Genomic DNA, 22885 nt, shown 5'->3' on the forward strand with positions numbered 1-22885 from the left:
TAGTTTGGTGTCATCTTCATACTTAGCTTATTGATCCAGAGGCATACAGCAGCAGAAACATAAAAAAACAAAGATACAGACTCAAAGGATAGATATACAGCCAATCAATCAATTGATACATAAGTAAATTAAAATAAACGTATATTGTGCAGATATTTCAAAATGAATTTAATGAGCACATCTGGAGGAAGCATTGAATTACCTGATAGAAACGAACGCCACAGGAGCTTCTTATACACCATGGTGGAGTGAGCCTGTAGCTAAAAGTGCTTCAAAGGGAACGCCTCCTGCAGGGCATGGGGGGATTTTTCATGATGGCATCCAATTTTTCATGATGGCATCCAATTTTGCCATCATCCTCTTTTCCACAACAGCCTCCAGTGTGTCCAGGCTTTCCTGATAAGTTTGTCCAGGCATTGTGCTTCTTTTGTGCTCAGGTTGCTTCCCCAGGAGACCTGCAGTGTAGAACACCCCAATGGCTACTATGAACTGGTAGAACATTTCCATCAACTTGCTGCACACATCAAAACACCTGAGTCTCCTTAGCAAGTCCAGTCTGCTCTGGACCTTCTTGTACAGCACCATTGTGTTGTCAGACCAGTTCAGTCTGTTGTTCATATGAACCCCCAGGTACTTGTAGCACCAGATGATAGGTCTCAGAGTCTTCTTGGCTGCTGGAAGTGCATCATCAGCTCTGTTGTCTTGCTGATGTTGAGTTGCAGGTTGTTGCCCTCCATGACTTTCCTGTACCTTGACTCATCTCTATTATTAATGCAGCCTATGATGGACGAGTCATCTGGAAATTTCTGGAGATGGCAAGGGCTGGTATTGTGCTGGAAGTCTGTTGTGTAGGGGGGTGAACAGGATGGAAGACAGGACATTTCCCTGATGTGCTCCAGTATTACACACCATCATTTCTGACACACAGTCCATCAGCCTCACAAACTGCTGCTTGTTGGTCAGGTAATCTATAAGAGAATCAAGATCGAAAGCCTCAAGGTTTTTCCTAATTCAACTGATCGGAATGTTGTTAGAATCACTGGAAAAAACAAAGAATATTATCCTGACTGTGGTACCAGCTTTATCCAAGTTGGGGTAGGCTCTGAGGAGAAGGTAGATGAGAGTATCAATAAGACAAAGGATGCTTACTTAGAGGTTCAAGACATTCATTTATTTGTATTGGTGTGATAAATGGCTTCAAGAATTTCCAGTATTTAGAGTTTGTCCTTCAATTCTGTTCTCTTTCTTTTCTTTCTCCTCAGTGCCATGTGCTCCAGAAGGTTTAAACATAAATATGCAGTGTGAGTCCAGCTCGGCACTGCTTTCTTGGATGCAGAATGATGAAATCCTGGAGTATTACGCTTCTGCCACTTCAGCCGATGGAGGAATCCTGTGGTGCACCACTCAGTGGGCGGGCTGCACAATAAATGAGCTGGCATGTGGCTCAAGCTATAACTTTACACTGGTGGGTTTTGATGGCACCTGCAACAGCTCTTTCAGCAATCCCATCACACAAGGAGCAGGTACAGTAATCTACGGCAAATGTGTGCTATGATGACATGTCAGTGGGTCACACTTGACACTCTGCTCCTGTTTTTATTTTATTTCAGTTAATTAATGAGCCGTACAACTGTCATTTCTAGCAAGATGAGACAGGTGGTGGCTTTTTTGCTTTAGTTAATATAACACAACATACAGGGCCATAAAAAGTGTTCACCCACTTTGAAGTTTTCACATTTTTGTTATGCAACATTGAATCACACTGGATTTAATTTGGCTTTTTTGACACTGGTTAGCACCAAGACCCTTTCATACCAACGTGAAAACAGATTTCTGCAAAGTGGTCTAAATTAATGACATATAAAACACAAAATAATTGTTTGCATCAACATTCACCCTGTTTATCACCACTTGTACAGCCAGTTGGTTTAAAAAGTCACAGAATTAGTTCAATAGAGACCACCTGTCTGGGGTTTCAATTGTTTGTAGTCTAAATGCATCTTATCTGGGAGGTCCAACTTGTGGTGAGTCAGTTTGGTGACCTAACCTACACAATTAAGATAATTTGATTGAAAGCACAAGTCAGGGGATGGAGACAAGAAACTATTCAAGTCACTGATCATCCCTTGGAGTCCAGTTAAATGAATCATGAAGAAACGGAAAGAGTATGGCACTGGTGTAAATCTACCTGGAGCAGGCCATCCACAAAAACTGAGTGATCATAAAAGAAGACTAATGATGGAGGCCAACAAGAAACGTATGAGCCGTCTGCAGAAATTACAAACTACAGTAATGAAGATTGGAGAGACTGTGCAGACGACAGCTGTTGCCAGTGTGCTTCACCAGTCTCACCTGTATGGGACATTGACAAAGACAAAACACCTGTTAGAAAATGCATGTGACAAGATGGCTATAATTTACTGGAAAGCATATGGGAAACTTGGAAGAAGGTCTGATGACCTTTTTGGTTTTCACACTAAATGCTATGCTTGAAAACTGCCCATTTTTAAAAACACACCATCGCCAACTTCAGGCATGGCCGTGACATCATCAGGGTGCAAGGATGCAGCAAGCCCTGGAAGTCTTGTGAGGATAGAGAGGAAAAACTCAGGGAGTTCTGCAGGGTTCTGTTTTGAGCCCACTTCTCTTTCTAATCTACACCATCCCAATCTTTCAACACCATGGTATTAAATTTCATTGTTACGCTGACCTCGACTCGGGACTTCGAAGACCTCCTCAATCCCACTAACATGCCTTCCAATGAGAAAGCAGAGCCTGGGAACTCAGAGGTGGGTTCTCCCATCTCTGGGACTGAGGTCACCAATGTGGTAAAAAAAACTTGGTGGCAGAACCCCGGGGGTGGATGAGATACTTCCGGAGTTCTTCAAAGGCTCTGGATGTTGTAGGACTGTCTTGGTTGACACGCCTCTGCAACATCACATGGACAACGGGGACAGTGCCTCTGGATTGGCAGACCGGAGTGGTGGTCCCCCTCTTTAAGAAGGGGGACCGGAGGGTGTGTTCCAGCTACAAAGGGATCACACTCCTCAGCCTCCCTGGAAAAGTTTATTTGGGGGTCCTGCAGAGAAGGGTCCATCAGATAGTTGAACCTTGGATTCAGGAGGAACAGTGTGGTTTTCTTCCTAGTCGCGGAACAGTGGACCAGCTCTACACCCTTGGCAGGGTCCTGGAGGGTGCATGGGAGTTTGCCCAACCAGTCTACATGTGTTTTGTGGACTTGGAAAAGGCATTTGACCTTGTCCCTTGGGGAGTCCTGTGGGGGGGGTCGTGCTCTGAGAGTTTGGGGTACCGGACCCCCTGATAAGGGCTGTTCGGTCCCTGTACAACCGGTGTCAGAGCTTGGTCCACATTGCCGGCATTAAGTCGAACCCATTTCGATGCAGATGATGTTGTCCTGTTTGCCTCATCAGGCCGTGATCTTCAGCTCTCTCTGGATCAGTTCACAGCCGAGTATGAAGTGGCTGGGATGGGAATCAGCACCTCCAAATCAGAGACCTCTGCCAGAAAAGGGTGGAGTGCCCTCTCAGGGTTGAGAGAGAGATCCTGCCCCAAGTGGAGGAGATCAAGTATCTCGGGGTCTCGGGGTCTTGTTCACGAGTGAGGGAAGAATTAAGCAGGAGATCGACAGACCGATGACACGATTACAAAGTCGATCATCGAGCTGCGACCTCAGGCATCCTGGTGCCAAGTGCACTTATGGACACCCTTATGCTCAAACATGGTGTTTGTTATGGACAATCCATGACCAGCACAGAAGTCCAACAACTGAACACCACTCGAGTTTAGATTGGGGAGGCCGTTCCTCCCAATCACACCTCTCCAGGTTTCACTGTCGCTGCCGACGTGAGCGTTTAAGTCTCCCAGCAGGACGATAGAGTCCCCAGGAGCTGCACTTTGCAGCGCTTCCTCCAGAGACTCCAAGAAGGCTGGGTACTCTGAACTGCTGTTCGGCGCATAAGCGCAAACAACAGTCCTTCCCCCAACTCGAAAGCGCAGGGAAGCAACCCTCTCGTCCAACGGGGAGAACCCCAACTTGCAGGCCTCAAGCCAGGGGACCAGAAGCAAGCCCACTCCTGCCCGACACCTTTCACCTACAGCAACTCCAGTCCAGCCTCTCTCAAGAGGAATGGTTCCAGAGCCCAGACCGTTCTTCCATTTTAATTAGCAACATTAACACAAATGTCTCTTCCCAGGTTATGCGCCTGGGCATTGTCCTAGTAATGTTTCTCGGACTGCCTTCTTCCATCTCCAAAACATTTCTAGACTTCGTTCTGTTTTTACACCACACAGTACTGAAGTGTTGGTTAATGCCCTAGTTACTTCATATAGGGATTACTGTAATGCTATTCTATTTGGCATCCCACAAAAACTTATCCATCGCTTTCAACTTATGCAAACTTCTACTGCTAGGATAATAGCTAACTATAAAATCCACTGAACATATTACACCTGTTCTCTCACAACTTCACTGGCTCCCTGTTTACTACCGAATACAATATAAAGTACTGCTCTTAACATTTAAATTTCTCCACAGCCCTGCTCCTCCCTGTCTTACTGATCTCCTACAGACTTACACTCCCTCTCGCTCCCTCTGATTCTCATCTGCTGCTCTCCTTTCTGTACCACACATCAAACTCTGTTCTCTGGGAGCTCGGGCATTCTGTCATAGTGCTCCTCAACTCTGGAATTCTCTTCCTTCTCATATCCGTCAACTACCTGTAGACTCAATAACACATTTTAAAACTGCCCTCAAGACTTATCTCTTCAAACTGGCATACCAATTATGAATTTAACACTCGTACTGCCTGTTATCTTTGATGTTTGCTACTACCTCTGTACCTTATTGCTCTTTGATTTTATCATCCTCTTTGTTTTTATATCTTATTACTGTTGTTTAATTTCATTGTAAGGTGATCTTGAGTGTTAAGAAAGGCACCTATTAAATAAAATGTATTATTATTATTAAAAATTAATGCAGTAAAATAGAAGGAGATCCTGTGGGAAAACCTGAGGCAGTCTGCAACAAACCTACACCTTGGAAGAAGACATGTTTTCCAGCAAGACAATGACTCCAAGCATAAAGCCAAAGCTGCACAGGAGTGGCTTCAAAACAACAATGTGGCTGAGCCAGAGTCCAGATTAGCAAAGAAGAATGTTGAAAAATGGCAGTGTCCAGATGTGTAAAGCTGAGAGAGAGAGAGATAAGAGACCTGTGCTCACAGACTCAAGGCTGTTATGGCCACCAATGGTGCATTTGCTAAATTCTGACCTGAAGGATTGAATATGTATGTGATCAATTATTTTGTGTAGGCAACCAGCCCATCGTAGCCATCCTCATGAACTGCTTCCAAAGTTTGAGCCTTCCATCTTTCAAACAGGCTTATTCTCTTACAGGGTCAGGAAGAGCTGGAACGTATTCCTGCAGGAGCCATCCTGGATGAGATACTAGACATAAACAAGCACACACCCACAGGGCAAACCTAGAATTACTTATCAACCTAACCTGAACAAATTTAGGAGGTGACAGCAAAGAGGAGTGCCATGGGAAAGCCCACATAAACATGGCAGGATGGGCAGAGTCCATATAGAGGGAGGCAGGGCAGAAAGTTAAAGTCTGTCTCCCAGAGTTCTGCTAACCACTACACGACGCTGACGTGTGCTTTCATAATTATTCTGAACTAACTTCTCTGTCACAACCAGTAAACCCCCGATTCTCTAAAGAATCGCAAATCCAAGAATGGCAATTACTTTCTGTTCCCTCCAGTCTTTGTAGGGATGAAAAATCATGGAGGGTGCGAGCGTCCTGGGAAAGTTTTCATTTAATGAAATAAATATATTTGCAGTAAAGCTGTTTCTTTTTGGAGCCGTGACTCATTTGGTTCTGGTGTTTCAGGAGTGCGTTGTAGGTGCCTTCGTTCATTGTTTTTATCCATGCTGTCTCGTTTTTGTTTTTCTATGGATGTGTTGTTAGCTAGTTACTTTTAACACTGAATTACCTTAAAGTGATTCAAATAAGCCACAATGACAGCTGCCACACTGAGTGCTGGCACAGTGGATTAGAGCACACTGACTGGTGGCACTGTGGAGTGGAGAACACTGACCGCTGGCACTGTGGAGTAGCTGACTGCTGGCACTGTCAGTAGTCACCACTACCTCAAGTTTAAATACATAGACATATATAGATAGACAGCGCATTCACTGTGTTTCCCAGTCGACACGATACGTCGATACGTCAGCGCGTCAGCCTTATTGCGAGTGGCAAAAGTGCCATTTAAACTAATATAGGTAGACGTGGAAACCGGGCTTTCTGATGAAAAAACAATGTTTAAAACAGTATCGTTTACATACAACAGATTTTGGCAAATCATTTAAATGCAATTATTTATAGCCATTTATACACTAATAATGGCAATTATTAAATAATAATAATTATTATTATTATTAATCATTCCTCCCATATAAGTAACATTTCGGGGACTGCCTTCTTCTATCTTCGAAACATTTCCAGACTTTGTCCTGTTCTTATGCAACACAGTACTGAAGTATTGTTTAATGCCCGAGTCACCTCACGTATAGATTACTGTAATGCTATTCTATCTGGCATCCCACAAAAACTTATCCATCGCTTACAACTTCTTCAAAATTCTGCTGCCAGGATAATATCCTGCTGTTGTAAATCCACTGAACATATTACACCTGTTCTCTCTCAACTTCACTGGCTCCCTGTTAACTACAGAATACAATACTAAATACCACTCTTAACATTTAAAGCTCTCCACAACCTCACTGATCTCCTCCAGACTGACACTCCTCTCGCTCACTCAGATCCTGTAATTTGAGAGTATTCAGTCTGGCAATATGGTGCAGTCTTAGTTTGTGGAAGACAGACACAACTAAAGACATGATGGTTGTCAATTTCAAACTGTGTTTCCTCAATGTGCTCCTTGAGAAAAAACATCATCAAGTTTGAGACATCTTAACAGCTAACAACAATTTACACAGGTGGTGACTAAATTCGTTTAGCCAAAACGTTGTTTGGAGGCTCACTTGAGCACATAAATGCATAGCTTTGCTAGCTTAGCCTGGCTTAGCTAAAGTAAAGATTATAAAACAGGATTTTTTAACGGCCAAATATAACCAAAACAATTGTTCAGCCTTACCTATGAAATGTAATCCCCCAGGATCTGGTTTGGAGCGTACAGCGGTTTGTACAATCCCAAGCAGCACAATATTCATTACTTCACTCCACAGCACTGCCACTCACAATATGGCGGCGACGTTGACGTACGATTCTGCTAGTCATGAGGTGTCTAGTTATTCTATGTCTATGTTTAAATATGTCACCATGGCAACTTGTTGGGGTGCACACTTTACCTCAAGTTTAGTTTACAGGTTGTGTTGTGTTGTTTGGGCGCCACTTACTGACTTTGGGAAGCCGCTGGGTTTGACTCTTGGGCGCTGTGCGAGTGCGCGTACGCTTTTGGCATGGGTTGCGTCTGGCATCTGTGCATATAGACAACCTTCGTAAACATTACTAAACAAAGGTTTTATATGCGGTGGTGTGCGCGTTTGGGCGGCGGTTGTATTGTGACCTGAAGTTTAGTTTACAGGTTGTGTTGTGTTGTTTGGGCGCTTCCTACTGAGTCTGGGAAGCCGCTGGGTTTGACTCTGGGGCGCTGAGTCGCAGTGCGCGTGCGCTTCGGTGCCTCTGACATCCGGCGTCCAGCGTCCGTGCATATATACAACCTTCATTTAGTAATATAGATGATATGTGTGTTAGGTTAAGAGGGGACTCTAAATTACCCCCACGTGAATGAGAATGGGACACACAGATGGGTGAATATTCCTTGAAGGTTTAAATTAGCACAACCAAGGCCTAATTATTACTCACCCTTTTCTCTTTTCAGTTCCATGCCCTCCGGAAAATCTGACTATGTCACTGGGACTAATGACAAACAGCACACAAGAGCTACAAGCCGTATGGAGTGAAGTCCAGTGTGCTGAAGAGTATATGTTGGAGGTCCATGGACTTATCACCGGTGATCCCGAGAGCCAGTTCCTTCTGACATCCTACTGGACTGCAGACCCCTACTTTTACATCCCACTCTTGTGCAGCTCTGTGTACAATGCGTCCATGATCTCCAGGAATGTGGCAGGGATTGGTGACCCTAGTGTTCCCGTGCAAGGCTTGACAGGTAAAGCAAGTTGTGCTGACCCGTTTATTCCGTTGATCAAAATGTCTTCTGCATTCTGAGATCATCGTCTTCATGTTCTTCAGAGTCCATCTCAATGTCCAATTTCCATTTTCTTCTTTCCAGCTCCCTGCACTCCCAATGGAATCACTGTTGACTCAGTCAACGGTTTGGTGGTCGTTTCATGGAATGCATCCATTTTTGCCACGGAGTACTGGCTTCTAACACCCGACAATTCGATTCTATGTAAAACACCCCAGCTTTCATGTGAATTACCAATCAATATTAGCAGCAGTGCAAAACTTGTCGCTGTTAATTCAGCAGGGGAAAGTGAGCCAAGTGAATCCATTTCACTAACCAGTAAGTGTGGTATTTCTGCCTAATTCACCATATTGCTTTTTTAGAGCCATTGAAGGAAAAGTTTTTCTGGTTTTCTCAAGCTTTAAAAACTATCTGAATCTGCGGCTGATGACTGAATAAAGCCTTGACTTGATTGTGAGGTAGGGCGAATGGAGGTAGAATTCTACCTGCCAGGTTTTTTTGGCAAAGGTTACAATTTAAAGTACACCTTTATGTGCTTGTAGCAAATTTTGCCATTTATTTTTTGCCCATCAATGAGCTTTTAGGGCAGCATGGTGGCACAGTGGTAGCGTTGCTGCCTCACAGTAAGGAGACCAGTGTTGTGCTCCCTGTGTCTGCGAAGTTAATCAGCTTCAGCTGCTTTGGTGTTAATGAAATTAACAAACAGGTGCACTAGATGGGCAACAATAAGACGACCCCCAAAACAGGACTGGTTTAACAGGTGGAGGCCACTGACATTTTTCCCTTCTCATTTGTTTCTTCTCTTGTTTTGCATTTGGCTACAGTCAGCATCACTACTGGTAGCATGAGGCGTTACCTGGACCCTACAGAGGTGACACAGGTAGTCCAACTTCTCCAGGATGGCACATCAATACGTATCATTGCCAGAAGGTTTTCTGTGCCTCCCAGTACAGTCTCAAGAGCTTGGAGGAGATTCCAGGAGACAGGCAGTTACTCTAGGAAACCTGGATAGAGCCGTAGAAGGTCCTTAACCCATTAGCAGGACCGGTATCTGCTCCTTTGGGCAAGGAGGAACAGGCTGAGCACTGCCAGAGCCCTACAAAATGACCTCCAGCAGGCCACTGGGGTGAATGTCTCTGACCAAACAATCAGAAACAGACTTCATGAGGGTGGCCTGAGGGCCTGATGTCCTCTAGTGGGCCTTGTGCTCACTGCCCAGCACCGTAGAGCTCGATTGGCATTTGCCATAGAATACCAGAATTGGCAGGTCCACCACTGGCGCCCTGTGCTTTTCACAGATGAGAGAAGGTTCACCCTGAGCACATGTGACAGACGTGAAAGGGTCTGGACAAGCCGTGGAGAACGTTAGGTTTGGTGGTGGGTCAGTGATGGTCTTTGGAGGCATATCCATGGATGGATGCACAGATCTCTACAGGCTAGATAATGGCACCTTGACTGCCATTAGGTGTCAAGATGAAATCGTTGGACCCATTATCAGACCCTATGCTGGTGCAGTGGGTCCTGGATTCCTCCTGGTGTACGACAATGCCCGGCCTCATGTGGCGAGAGCATGGAGGCTCGCCTGACCTAAATCCAATAGAACACCTCTGGAACATTATGTTTCAGTCCATCCGATGTCGCTATGTTGCACCTCAGTCTGTCCAGGAGCTCAGTGATGCCCTGGTCCAGATCTGGGAGGAGATCACCTAGGACACCATCTGTCATCTCATTAGGAGCAAACCCCCGCGACGTTGTCAGGAATACATACAAGCATGTGGGGGCCATACAAACTACTGAGTAGGATTTTGAGTTACTACAATTAAATTTGGGCAAAATGGACTAGCCTGCCACATCATTTTGTCACTTTGATTTTCAGGGTGTCTTTGAATTCAGCCCTCTGAAGGTTGATAATTTTCATTTCCATCAAACGATGTTACATCCTTCATTCCTAACACATTACCACATCAGTCCTTATCAGTAGAGATATCCAGCAGGATTTTTTTTCCCATTGAGATCTGATGTGTTTTCAAAGTGTTCCTTTAATTTTTTTGAGCAGTTTATATATAACTAGCCATCCCCCGCGGCTTCATCCATGTAGTAGTGAAACAGAACAGTAAGGAGGGCCCTGCCCAGCTCCCTACTCCGGACGACACACTTCCTCCTCCCCTCGGCCCGCAGCCTCTGTCTCCGATTAACACAAATATATCGCTCCTTCAAACGAGCTATAATTCTTAGCGTGATGACAGAAGTCGTAACATCAACCGGAATGTTCAAGCAAATTATAGAAAAAAAACTGATCTAAATCCGTTAAGTAGTTCTCTCGTTCGCTAGCTAAGCAGAGGTAAGTTACATGCCCTGAGGCTGGTGAGTGAGTGAGGAGGTCCCTGCCCCACTCCCCTTGGTCCGCTGCATGTTTCTCGGATTTGTGCAAATTAATCGGTGCCACAAGTGAACTATGATACATAGCGCAATGAGAGAAGTCGCAAAATCAACTGGAATGTTCAAGCAAATTATAGAAAAAAACCCGATCTAAATCTGTTAAGTAGTTCTCTTGTGAAAAGCAGATAGACAGACGTTGGATTTTATATATAGAGAGATTATATTATATATTATACAGGTAAATAATTAGACAAGAGAAATATGGTACAAAAAGAGATATACAGTCAAAGTAAAAAGTATGTGAACCCCTAGGAATTATCTATATTTATGTCTAATCCTCTTTAATAAAATCCCTGTGTGAGTCCAGGTGTCCGTGTGTGTGTGTCTTCTGATGAAGTGCGCATGCGCGGGGCACGGTGTGATGCGCGATATTACTGTCGGAGAAAGTTACAGGTGTTTTACGGAAATACAAACCAGAAGTACTGCAAGAGGAAATTAAAGGTACACAATACAGTGACGCATATTACAGCCACATACAAGCCAGTATTACTGTCAGAGAAGATTAAAGGCATATTACCGATGTGCACGCCTGTATTACAGCCAGAAAAAATTAAAGGTATATTATGGACGTACAAGCCAGCAGACGTACAAGACAGTATTACTGTCATAGAAAATTAAAGACACACAATACACGGCGGTAGCCCACGAAGAACGGTCAGCTTAGCAAGTAAACATCAACAAAAGAAAAGCTGAAAGACAAAGAAAAATACGACCAACAAAAAGAATGAGGTCAAGAAGAACCCTAAAGGGACAGCAAAGGACTTGAAGAAGTCATTAGAACTGGCTAACATCTCTGTTCATGAGTCAACTATACGCAAAACATTGAACAAGAAAGGAGTCCATGGCAGGTCACCAAGAAGGAAGCCACTGCTATCAAAAAAGAACATGCTGAATGCCTGAAGTTTGCAAAAGAGCACTTGGACACTCCACAACGGTACTGGGAAAATGTTTTGTTGAGTGATGAAACCAAAATTGAACTATTTGGAAGGAACAAGCAGAACTTCATTTGGTGTAAAAAAGGCACAGCATATCAACATCAAAACATCATCCCTACAGTAAAGTATGGTGGTGGGAACATCATAATTTGGGCCTGCATTGCTGCATCAGGGCCTGAACAGCTTGAGGGGAAAATTAATTCACAAGTTTAGCAACAAGGATAATGTGAAGGTGTCTGTCCGTCAACTTAAGCTCAGGAGAGGCTGGGTGATGCAACAGCACAATGTCCCCAAACATCACAGCAAATCCACAGCACAATGGCTTCAGAAGAACAAACCGCCTTTTTGGAGTCAGAGCCCAGATCTCAATCCTATTGAGATGCTGTGGAATGACTTGAAGAGAGCCATACACAGAAGACAACCAAAGAATATGGAAGAGTTAAGGTAGTTCTGCAGGGAAGAATGGGCTCCAATTCCCCCGCACGATGTGCAGGTCTGATCTGCAGTTACAGGAAGCGCCTGGTTGAGGTCATTGCTGCCAAAGGAGGGTCAACCAGTTATTAAATCCTAAGGTTCACTTTTTCCACTATCACTATGAACGTTGAATGCATTTGTAAAATAAAGACATGAAAGAGTAGAATTATTTGTGTGTCGTTGGCTTAAGCTCATTGTGTATATCAGTACTTGTGATTTAGATGAAGATCAGATCACTTTTTATGACCAATTCATGCAATAAACCAGGTAATTCCGAAGGGTTCACATACTTTTTACTTTGACTGTATGTATTTAACTTGCTTTAAAATGTAGCTTCTACCCCAAAATACAAAGTAGTATAAACATTTATACATACATATCCATGCCAGAGAGAAGTATTTGGAACAGTACATTAAATAAGGCAGCATGTGGATGGCTTCTAGCTTCTCGGTTATTCTTTTACAATATAAATACTTACAAATTTGCACATCTATTGGGCTGTTTTTAGGAAATTTGCCAGGTATGGGTATGTTATGTATGGACTGTGTTCTTCTGAGACCCAGCTTGTACACAACACTCATGGCCTCTGCCTGAGAACAGGGCCATCTTACCAGCATCATAGGCCCCCAGGTAAAGTAGCGCACTGGGGCCCCTGTTTTGATAGCAAACCAGAAACACACACCGGCATCAGAAACATTAACATATGTGAAGTCTGCTCTACCAGAAGATAACTATGCCTGGGGTTATTGACCGAGAGAACTTTGAATAGAAGACAAGGCCCCCTGGCTATTATGACCAACTAGGGTAACTAGCCTGCCTGAGTCATCTTCCACCTGTGTACGCCCCTCTTTCTGTCAGGTTCTCTGTTTCAGCTTATTTGTGTGGTTTAGCTGTAAAATAATGAGTTTGAAATGAATGTCACAGATCACAGTGGCACACCTCGACCCTGTCCCTACAATCAGAAGCACTAGTAAAATCGATGAAAATTAAAATTCCACGCTGGCTACGACCTGGCCAGGATTCAGACCCAGGACTCTGCAGTACTGTGGCAGCACTGCCAACCACTATGCCACCATGCCAAGAATGCTTTCTACAAAGGCACCCACAACCTACCAAGGCAAACTCTGTGCAAGGAAAAAAAATAAATAAATAAAACCCAAAAAGTAGGTCAAGTGGGTGGTGGCATGGTGTTGCCTAGCAACGCTAGTTTACTCCTCCGCCTGCAGTTTTACATGCACAGAGGCAGATTTCTTAGAAAGTTGCTTTCATTATTTATAACTTGCTCTTTCTTCTTTCCTACAGGTGGTCACATACAGCGAAAAAGACGAGATCTCCATGAAGAGTCTGAAGAAATTAACGGTATGTTTTTAAAAGGCCAGCGCCTTTAGAAATCTTGAACTACGTTTTACTTAGGAGTTTGCTGAAAGAGACCAAAAAGGCTTTTTTTTTTTTGACAAAACTGGCCAAGTGCATTTATTAACATTGATGATACAAGGAAAATAAAATGACAAATGGTATTTGTTATAAATTATTCAGATAACACCAAACATGTTAAATACAAAAAATGTGAACACAATCAATTATAACCGTAGACTCCCCTACATCATTGCCACCAAAATCAGATTTGACATACAGTATGTCTCACCAAGTGCAGTGTGGGACAGTGGGGCTAACAGACAGAGAGAGCCAACTGTGCAAAATAATCCCCAGGTGTAGTAGACGTAAGATGGCTGCCTTGCTCAGCTTAGATGAGGGAGTTCCCTTTAGCAGCCAGCCACTCCAAGTAAAGACCAGTGGCATTTTTAGGCACGAATAACCATGTGGGGCCATACCAGAATTTTTGTTTATGCATGCAGAGTTCTCTAATGTTAACATTAACTTAACTAACTATATTTACATCTCTTTTGCTAATGACCAGCAAGATGAGCAAGTTCATGCACTGTTCATGTCACAAAAAATTCAAACTATAGAATGTTAGTGCCTGGAGTGGCTCGTTTGGCATCAGGTCACTGAGATACCCTCTGACAGTGTCATCATCTGGCAAAATGCACAATAATATTCAGTAAACCGAGAGCCCCACTACCTCACACTGCCCAGGATAATCCAAAACAGCAACATCTTGAGTTTAGAATGAAAAAGCAGCTTTTAAAAAGGACAAGTCAGTAGAACACTGAAGGAAAACTTAGACTACACATACTGCACAATTTGAACACAAGCCTCCACTGATGTCCCGTAGCCGTGCTAACCACCATGTGGTCAGGGCACCATGTGCACTTCCCTTAGGTTCTGCAACACATTGGTTGCTTTTCTTTCTCTTGTGTCTTGAAATTTTTTCCTAATTTCTAATCAAAGTATCACTTTTCCCTTGGATTTGATTGGTAGCCTCTCAATGTTTCCCTGATGATAGGACTAAGAGGCTTCTCAGCTGGACGATGCTGACTGCAGATGCACTAGTTGAAAAGACAGCCATCCACTCCAGTTCTGTACCTGTTAATCTATTTCAGGGTCACAGTGGGCCACAACTTACCTCAATACCAATTTGGAGCCAATTCCAGATATGGCACCGGCCCATCAGTGGGAACGCTCAGAGCTGTCAAATAACCAAAAATGCCCATCTGGTGAACAAAATCTGCTGTTTCATTCTCCTTTGTAATGTATTTCTGGCTGCTGGTCTCTGCACCAGGGAGATCAACAACAAATGCTTTCTTTCATACTTGTTCTCTTACAACTTATTTAACCGATTCAATTTATTAGGTCTTGCAGTTTAGCCCCATCTAGTGGGTATATCTGGCATTTCCCTATCTTCCCCTCTTGCTTCCTGTCATGTGAGGTAATCAGGAAGTTAGTTTAGAATCAGGAAGGCCGCTGTTCGTGGCCATGGAAGCCCATTAGTCGCAGTTCGCTGTCATCTGCCTTATCTTCATACTTGTGATAGCATCGTCCGTATGTATCACTTTACTTTGTTACCTTTCTTTTTATACATATTTGCAGATGGAAGTGACTCTTTATGTAGTTTATTAATAATTTGTGTATAATGGCACAGTAATTTACATTTGAATGATATCTTTGTTGTTTAATATAATACCGCTTAGTGCTTTGTATCTTTTTTCTAAGTTTTAGTTTCACCCTTTTAATTCAAATAAACTTGTGGACAAAGAAACAATGGTTTATAGAGTTTTGGAGAAAGAAAGGGGTTTATCTGCCTGTCAAAATACATTGTGTGGAGGCCTGCACAGTACAGTAAGTTATAATAAAAATAAATACAACTGAAACTGAATTCAAATGAAAACCAAAAAATAAATAAATAAATCGACCAATCAATCCACTGACGTCTACACAGGCCAGGATTTAAACCTGGGGCTGTGTTGTCACTAGTATCGAATTCACCAAAGCGTTTCTCACAGCGAATATGCTGTGTGTGCCAAACATTTTTCCTGGAATTTTGCTTAATTGAACTTTTCTTTCTCAGTGCCCCATGATGCTTTGCAAAGGCGGCATGACATTACGTTCATGCTCAGAATTTTCACGCATGTGTACTGTAAGCGTACTCCTCCTAACATTTTACATTACTAACTGATGTGCATTGTGTGATGTCACTACTCAATCTGTACTCCAGCCGGATTTGTACCCTTGCAGTATTTTCATTTGAGGGGTTTGTTGGGTGACCATAATGAGAATATTATGAGTACTGCCACCAATTACATAATACTATTCCCTGTGTGCTTGTTCACTCACTCACTCCGTAATGTCATATGTACCACTGAATGCATGTGCAATTAGCCATGTGGTGCAGCTATGAAGTAAAACAAGTTTTCAAGAAAACATCTAACTGCCCCCACCCCCCATACATGTCAGAAAACACGAGACCCTGTGAAATAATAATAACAAAAGATTTTTTACTATTTACAATGTTTCTATCCTATTGCTGGAAGAAAAAAGTACAAAGCATCTGCACTTATAGATCAGAAACAGAAAAGACATGCAGGCTGGGCCCAGAACTGCAACTTTAGACAATAGATTGAGTCAGACCATGCCGCTGCTTCCTGGCAGAGCCAATGTGTGCCCCAAGATTAGAAATCTTCCAAGAATGATGTTTTTTTTTTTTAACTTCTTGCTAGTTTGTGTCCATTTGCTGTATTTTGATTGTGAATATTGTTCATTTGCGTCTTTTGTTGTTTGAGGCATGGTGGGGCGGTGGTTAACACTACAGCCTCACAGCTCAGATCACGTTCAGATCATGTTTTTGGCAACAATAATCAGTCCAGCATAGTTGGCAGACTTTTCCCTAGGCCTCATGGACACACAAAAAAGCACCGCACCATTATAATCTGCACAAAATTACGTTAGTTCTTCTTTCCCTGTTGACTTCAAGGCCTTGTGTCTGAGTCTGGAGAAGTTTGCTAATATTTTCACTGAATGCTTTCACCAAACCCACAGCAAAGTGAACTCCAAGGGACTCACCCATCACTAGTTGTCAACATGCTGCCCTCAACAGGACAGCCTAAAAGTAAAACTGATTAACACAGTCCTCTTTACATTATATTTTTTTTTTTCATTTTGTAATTCTTACAGGTGAACTTTTACCCCCTCAGCTGCACGTCCTCAGCATAACCAATGACACCCTACATGTGGAGTGGACGGCCACCGAAGGTGCAACACACTACATATTGATTGTGAAAGAAGTAACGGCATCCAAACCATTCAAACCGATTGTGCAGTCCGTACAGGAGACTTCAGCCAAAGTGAGTGGGCTTCAGCCTTTCACAAACTACAAGGTTGTGGTGTCAGCCAAGGACTCCACGAGAAGCAGTGTCTACTCCGATCCTGTCTTCATAACTACCGGTAGGCCTTTGTGTTATATTACAATACACTGAATATAATAGCCCAACAACAACAAAAGCTTAAAACAATTATAATCAACAGAATTTTCCCATTTTTCTTTTACAGATATGTCTTTGCCAGTCAGGTCATCTGCACAGCTGTAATCGGTGCTTTTTTGAACAAAGTGCTTCTAAGCGTCTGCTTTGCAATTGTACTAACATCTCATCAGCTAAAGTATAATCATTTTGAATTCATATGTAAACTGAAGATTACATTTGCAGGTATATGAACACGTGCATTTATTTGTGTTGTATATAGAATATATACAAATAATATATATAAGCTTATTTCTGCATCACCAATTTTTCACAATACAAGCCAATTTCATTTTAAATAACCAAACATGCAATCTGTCTTCATACCGATCATTAAAATGCCATCCTCTTGCCTTGAATATCTAAATAAGGTGTATTGTTCTTTTTATTATTTCTTTTCTCGTCTCTCCTCTGATTTTCTGCATTGGCAGCGTACACATTTCATACTACAGTACACATTTCACATACAGTAGCCCAGACTCAATGCATTGCGTTTTATTCTTTCTAATTGGTTTCTTAACGTTAAGTGAGTGCCATCACAAATTGCAGTCACCTCACACTGCCACACTCTCCTTTCTTCCATTTTAGGTCAGTATCACATCATACCATCTTCACATTAGTGTTTAACACATGGTGCACTTTTGTTCTAGGAAAACAAGCCCCTGCACTAAATACACACAGCACTTTGAAAACTGGCTTAATCTAGTTTAGAGATTTTAGGGCTGGAGCCTATTCCAGTGCCAGTGGGTGCAAGACAGGGGCCAACTCGTGATGTGATGCCACTCCACTAAACAGCTCAGTATTGGGCACACTCACATTCACACATTTTAAGAAGCATAGGATCTATTAAAATAAAGTTCTACAATTAAAAAGAAGAGTATGTATTTGGGATGCACTTACATGGTGAACTATATAGCTGGTTGCTACAATTAGTAATAAGGACAAACAGTTTAAGTGGCCGTCTACTCCTCTAGGTATTAACTGGGATGGCCCACTTGCCTTTATAGCTTCATGTCTTTTGATTTGGGCCACTTTCATCCAGAAATATACATTGGTGGGACAAGCATTATCAAAACCAGCTACTGTATACAACGGTTACCTGTAACCCCTTACCAGTCTCACTGTCCATAATATACCCCAGGTATTCCTCTAATGGCAGGATGCTTGTTGACTGAGTCTGTCGTTACTTCAACCCACTTTTACCACCAATAAAGAGCTTCACCAAGGTGTCCCCTTGAGCCCTCAACAGACTGCGGATAGACAAGGAATAGGCAATCCAGCTTCTTGGCTACGCTAATAGCAATCAGACAGAGACACTGATTTAAGCTTTTACTTAAAAATTACTAGGGGGCTCTACCCCATGCCCGCTTCGCTCTCCAACCCCAGGCCAGCCACCTCGCATCTCTGGATTTCACTTTCACCAGTCAACAAATCTTTTAATTCTCACCGATACGCCTCTTCATTGGGAAGAAACACTACTTTTCCCCGATGGCAACACGAATTAGATGATCTGTAAGTCTCCGACTTAAAAAGTTTAAAGCTGAACAATATCTACTTACTTCTGTCATATCACCTATGTCCATATATTCAATCTCTTTTCACTGTAATAATTTCTGTTTGTTAGCGATCTTTACTCTGTTTTTTTTGAGACTTTTGAATTTTAGTACTTTTATAATCTCTAACCTGCTCTGCATGTGTATCGCGCCAACGTTTTTGAACCTCTTCACGACATTCTACTTTGTCTTCTACTCTGTCTTTTATTTCCGACCCCACTTGGAGCTGAGAGCGCAGGAACTGTGTCTGACAATGGCATTCACACGAATGAGAAGTGATTGGACCGAGGGCATTGTTCTAAATGTTTGAGAGGAGGGCGAGACTTGTCAAAATGTCTTTGCAAATAGTCTGATCTCGTGGGACCTGAAATGAACTCTCCGAGAAAGTCTCGTCCCAGGATTTCCTTTTATAATAGAGAAATATTTATTTGCATCAAAACAAATAGCAGCAAATGTAAGCAATGCAAAGAATCATACAACCTGCACCCTTAAAAATATTGGTTCTGTACTGGCACTTTACTGGGTTGTGTAGTTCCTCGTTGAATCATTGCTTCACAAAGAACCATTTTATTCCATGAAAGGTTCTTTACGTATGAAACTGGTTCTAAAGGCTTTGATAAGGTTCCTAAAATGTAAGCAAAACTGAAATGTTTAACGTATAGGAGGCTACCTAGAAGGATAGCTTCAAACAAATCAAGAAGATCTGAATTGAGCCTGTGTTATTGCTGCAAGAGTCCTTTAAAATCATCTGTGTTTCACAAATCTGTTATCTATTTATGGACCCTGTATGGATCTAAATACATACTGTAAAGGATCTTTCTGAAACCTTCATGTGGATGGTTCTATTGTGAGGAAACAAAAAATGTTCCCTTATGGCATTGCTCTGAAGAGCCACTTTAAGACTATTATTTTTAAGAATGTGGAGAAGTTAAGACTTAAAACAGTCTCAGATGGCCTTTTAATTTTTGTTACTTTTTGTGCAAATTATATATCCTTTATTAAAAAAATACAAAGAAAAAGATTTCTTGACAGAGAGGGAGAAAGATGGAGAGTGCTGTTTGCAATGTGTCCACAGCAGCAGAGATGAAGAAAAACTCCATGAATGTATCCAGATTTTTTCCCCAAACAACAACTGAGTTCTTTACAAAAGTGTCCGAAAAGCAGCAACCAAACTAAAAGAGTCGATTGTTTCATGCAGTAGTTGAAAGAAAATATCCTTTAAAAAAAGTCCAATAAGAGACAATTGCTCTCATCTCCTCTTCTCACTCGAAATAAGCATCTGCCTTTTCCTCTCCATTAGCCGAGCTTACAGTTTAATGAGTCATTATCATACTAACTCAAGGTCAGCTGCTGTTTGAATTAAAATCTGTACTTTCTAATTAAGCAAAATACTCTGAACTCTGCTTCAACTTTTAGCTTTTGTAGAATGCACTGCCCATCTGTTTAACGTAACAAGATTTTCAGGTTTCAGGCGTATCACCAGAAATCGTTCAGCCGTCAACATTAAGGTATCACCCATAGAGGGGGTTAAGACACTAAAATTTATCAATCACTATCAGTTCTACTGTTTTTACTTATGTAAACTTTGTAAGAAGATAATATACTGATTAGGGAACATAAAACGTGCAAAAGCTTTAAAGTGAAAGACTAACCTAAATAAAATGGTTTTGTAATAATAATCTTCTTGGTACCTCTTTTCTTTTCTTTTATATCTCAAGGGACATTCCCTCATATTTTGTTCCTTTCTGGTGCACTAGTTGAGAAATATGTATAAAAAATCTGCATTGTACATGTTGCTTTTATAATTTGTATACATTTAGTAGGAAATAAATTATGCAAATAAATGACTGAAACTGAACTTTATTGAGGACTTTGAATAATGACTCATCCAGTGAAAACTGCCAAATTGTGCCTTACCTGCTGCCTTGACGATCGTAAGCTGCATGAAGTCATCAAGCTGTCCAGACACTGACCACAACAGAGTGAATAGGCCCAAACTGACAATCATGAAGAGTGGATTTCAGACTGGCAGAATACACTGCGTAGTGTTAGATGAACTTATAAACCTTAAAGGTGGCGTTCAGGAGCAGGTGAGTTTCTCTGTCAAGCATGGATGCGATTACTCAGCTGGCATCATCCAACCACTCATCTGTTGCTCATTTCACATAAGTCTATCCCATACACCCACTTCTCAAGACTTGTGAGAAACCAGATTCTCTGTTCTGAGGAAACCAATATTAGCATCACTTCTGGAGAAAACAAGGCACCACTCATCATCTGTGCATTAACATTCCAACAGTGAAGCATGGTGCTGGCAGCATCATGCTCCGAGTGACTAGTGAGGGAAAGTCAATCACGAAAATGAGCCTAAGCGCAAAGCAAAGAAACCAGGAGTGTCTCAGGGCCAACTCTGTTAGTGTCCTTGAGTTGCCCAGCCAGAGCTTGGACTTGAACCCAATCAAACATCTCTGCAGAGACTTGAAAAAAGCTGTCCACCGACAGATTAAAATACATTTTAATAGAAAACAAAAACCAGCCAGTTGATGTACTCCTTCCTCCCATTTCCATAGCACATGCTCAGTTAGGAGGCCTTTTCTTGTAATCTTGTGGAAACTGAAAACACTTCTGATAAGGCTTCTCCTGAATGATTGATTATGCACACACGTGCATATACTGTATAAGGTCTCACAAGTTACACTGTACGTCAGGACATACGCCAAGCTATTACGTCCAAGGAACTCTCGGTAGATCACTGCAATAACACTAGGATGAGGCATAAATCAGACATAAGAGAGCTACAGAAGTGCTCTGCTGAGATGGTTGAACCTGCTGGAAGGTCTAGCATTACAGCAGTAATCCACTGATCAGGTGTTTATGGCAGACTGGCTAGACAGAATTCATTCGGAGTATTGGAGAGATTCTCTGGTCTGATGAGACAAAAACTGAACTCTTTGCTAGACATACTGTTTGAAGTTCTACCCAAAGACCAGGCAGCACTCCTCAACTGGCTAATACTATCTAGTGAAGCATAGTGGTGGCAGCATCATGTTATTGGGGTGCTTCTCAGTAACAAGGAGGCTGGTCACAAGTGAGGGAATACACGGAAAAGATGAACGCAGCCAAACAGAGAGGTCCTTGAGAAAACCTGCTCCAGAGTGCATGCAACCTTAAGACTCTGGCAATGGTTCACCTGTAAGCAAAATGACCTGAAGAATACAGCGAAGAGAACTCTGGAGTGGTTTCAGGTACATCCATCTGTGGAGCGATCTGAAGATGACAGTTTACACACACTTCAAATACCATCTAAGAAAGCTTGAGAGGATGTGCCATAAAGAATGGGGTTAACCATCCAAATACAGGTGTGCAAAGCTTGTAGAGAATTACGAAGACTAAAAGTTGTAATTGGTGCCCAAGAGGCTTCTAAAAATTACTGAATTAAGTAAGAGTGTGAACAGGTAAGAGATTTCAGTTTTTGATGTTTAATGCAACGTTTTCAATCTGTCATTATGAGTTATTGATTAGAGATTGATGGGCTGAAAACGGCAAATGTATCCATTTAACATTAAACGTACAATACACACAGAAGTGTGCACAATGTGAAGGTTTGAATACTTTCTTGCATCCCCTGTTTAATGCACTTTCTGGTTCATTTGCATGGTCTGGGTCACAAAGTTAATTAAAGGCAACAGCAATCAATGTATAACTCAACCAGGCACTGCCATTGCTCATGACTCACGTGTATTTTCTGCTTTAGCGATGCCAATCTTAGACTCTTAATGCTAAGGGACTTGCAACAATTAAACTGTGCCACCAGATGGTGTCTACGTGTGATGGTGTGAATTTCCCATTGGGATTAATAAAGTATCTATCTATCTATCTACGTACTACACTCCTGTTTCTATTACGCTTGCATGTCAAGCTAAAGAAGTTTTGCATTTAATTTTACAATGACATTTACTTCTCATCTGCCTTGGTCTGCATAAAAAAAAAAAAAAAGTTACAATTGCAAAAGCACTTAACAAGCATGCCCTGCTATTTTGGATCATGAATTTGGAACAAAAGGTCTGTAACATCTAACCGGTTAATTCTTGTTTAACATGGAAAGCTAAATTTCTTATCTGCAACGTCCACCCTTCCATCCTACAGGAGGTATTTTAACTATGCCCACAATAAGTCAATAACGAATTCTGCATTTTTTATTCTGATTATTTCCTAAACCACTGATTCTTGCTGCTAAATAGATGTATAATTTTTTTCCTTTTGGGCCAAGTACTCAACTGCTAGATGAAAAGGCTACTCAGCTGCCATGTCAA

At 42.1% G+C, this 22885-nt stretch overlaps 1 protein-coding gene across 1 annotated transcript in view; it reads left to right on the forward strand.

The window, feature by feature from the left end:
• LOC114658369 (uncharacterized) overlaps positions 1-17238 on the forward strand; it is a 94772-nt gene extending 77534 nt beyond the window's left edge. The window contains exons 23-28 of the mRNA XM_028810455.2: positions 1263-1523; positions 7929-8216; positions 8340-8573; positions 13406-13462; positions 16676-16945; positions 17051-17238. Coding sequence (XP_028666288.2) covers positions 1263-1523; positions 7929-8216; positions 8340-8573; positions 13406-13462; positions 16676-16945; positions 17051-17088 — 1148 coding nt within the window. The 3' untranslated portion in view covers positions 17089-17238. The remainder of the gene's footprint in view (positions 1-1262; positions 1524-7928; positions 8217-8339; positions 8574-13405; positions 13463-16675; positions 16946-17050) is intronic.
• Positions 17239-22885: the final 5647 nt, after the last annotated feature.

This window comes from Erpetoichthys calabaricus, chromosome 10 (genome assembly GCF_900747795.2).
Source record: "Erpetoichthys calabaricus chromosome 10, fErpCal1.3, whole genome shotgun sequence".
NCBI lineage: Eukaryota > Metazoa > Chordata > Cladistia > Polypteriformes > Polypteridae > Erpetoichthys > Erpetoichthys calabaricus.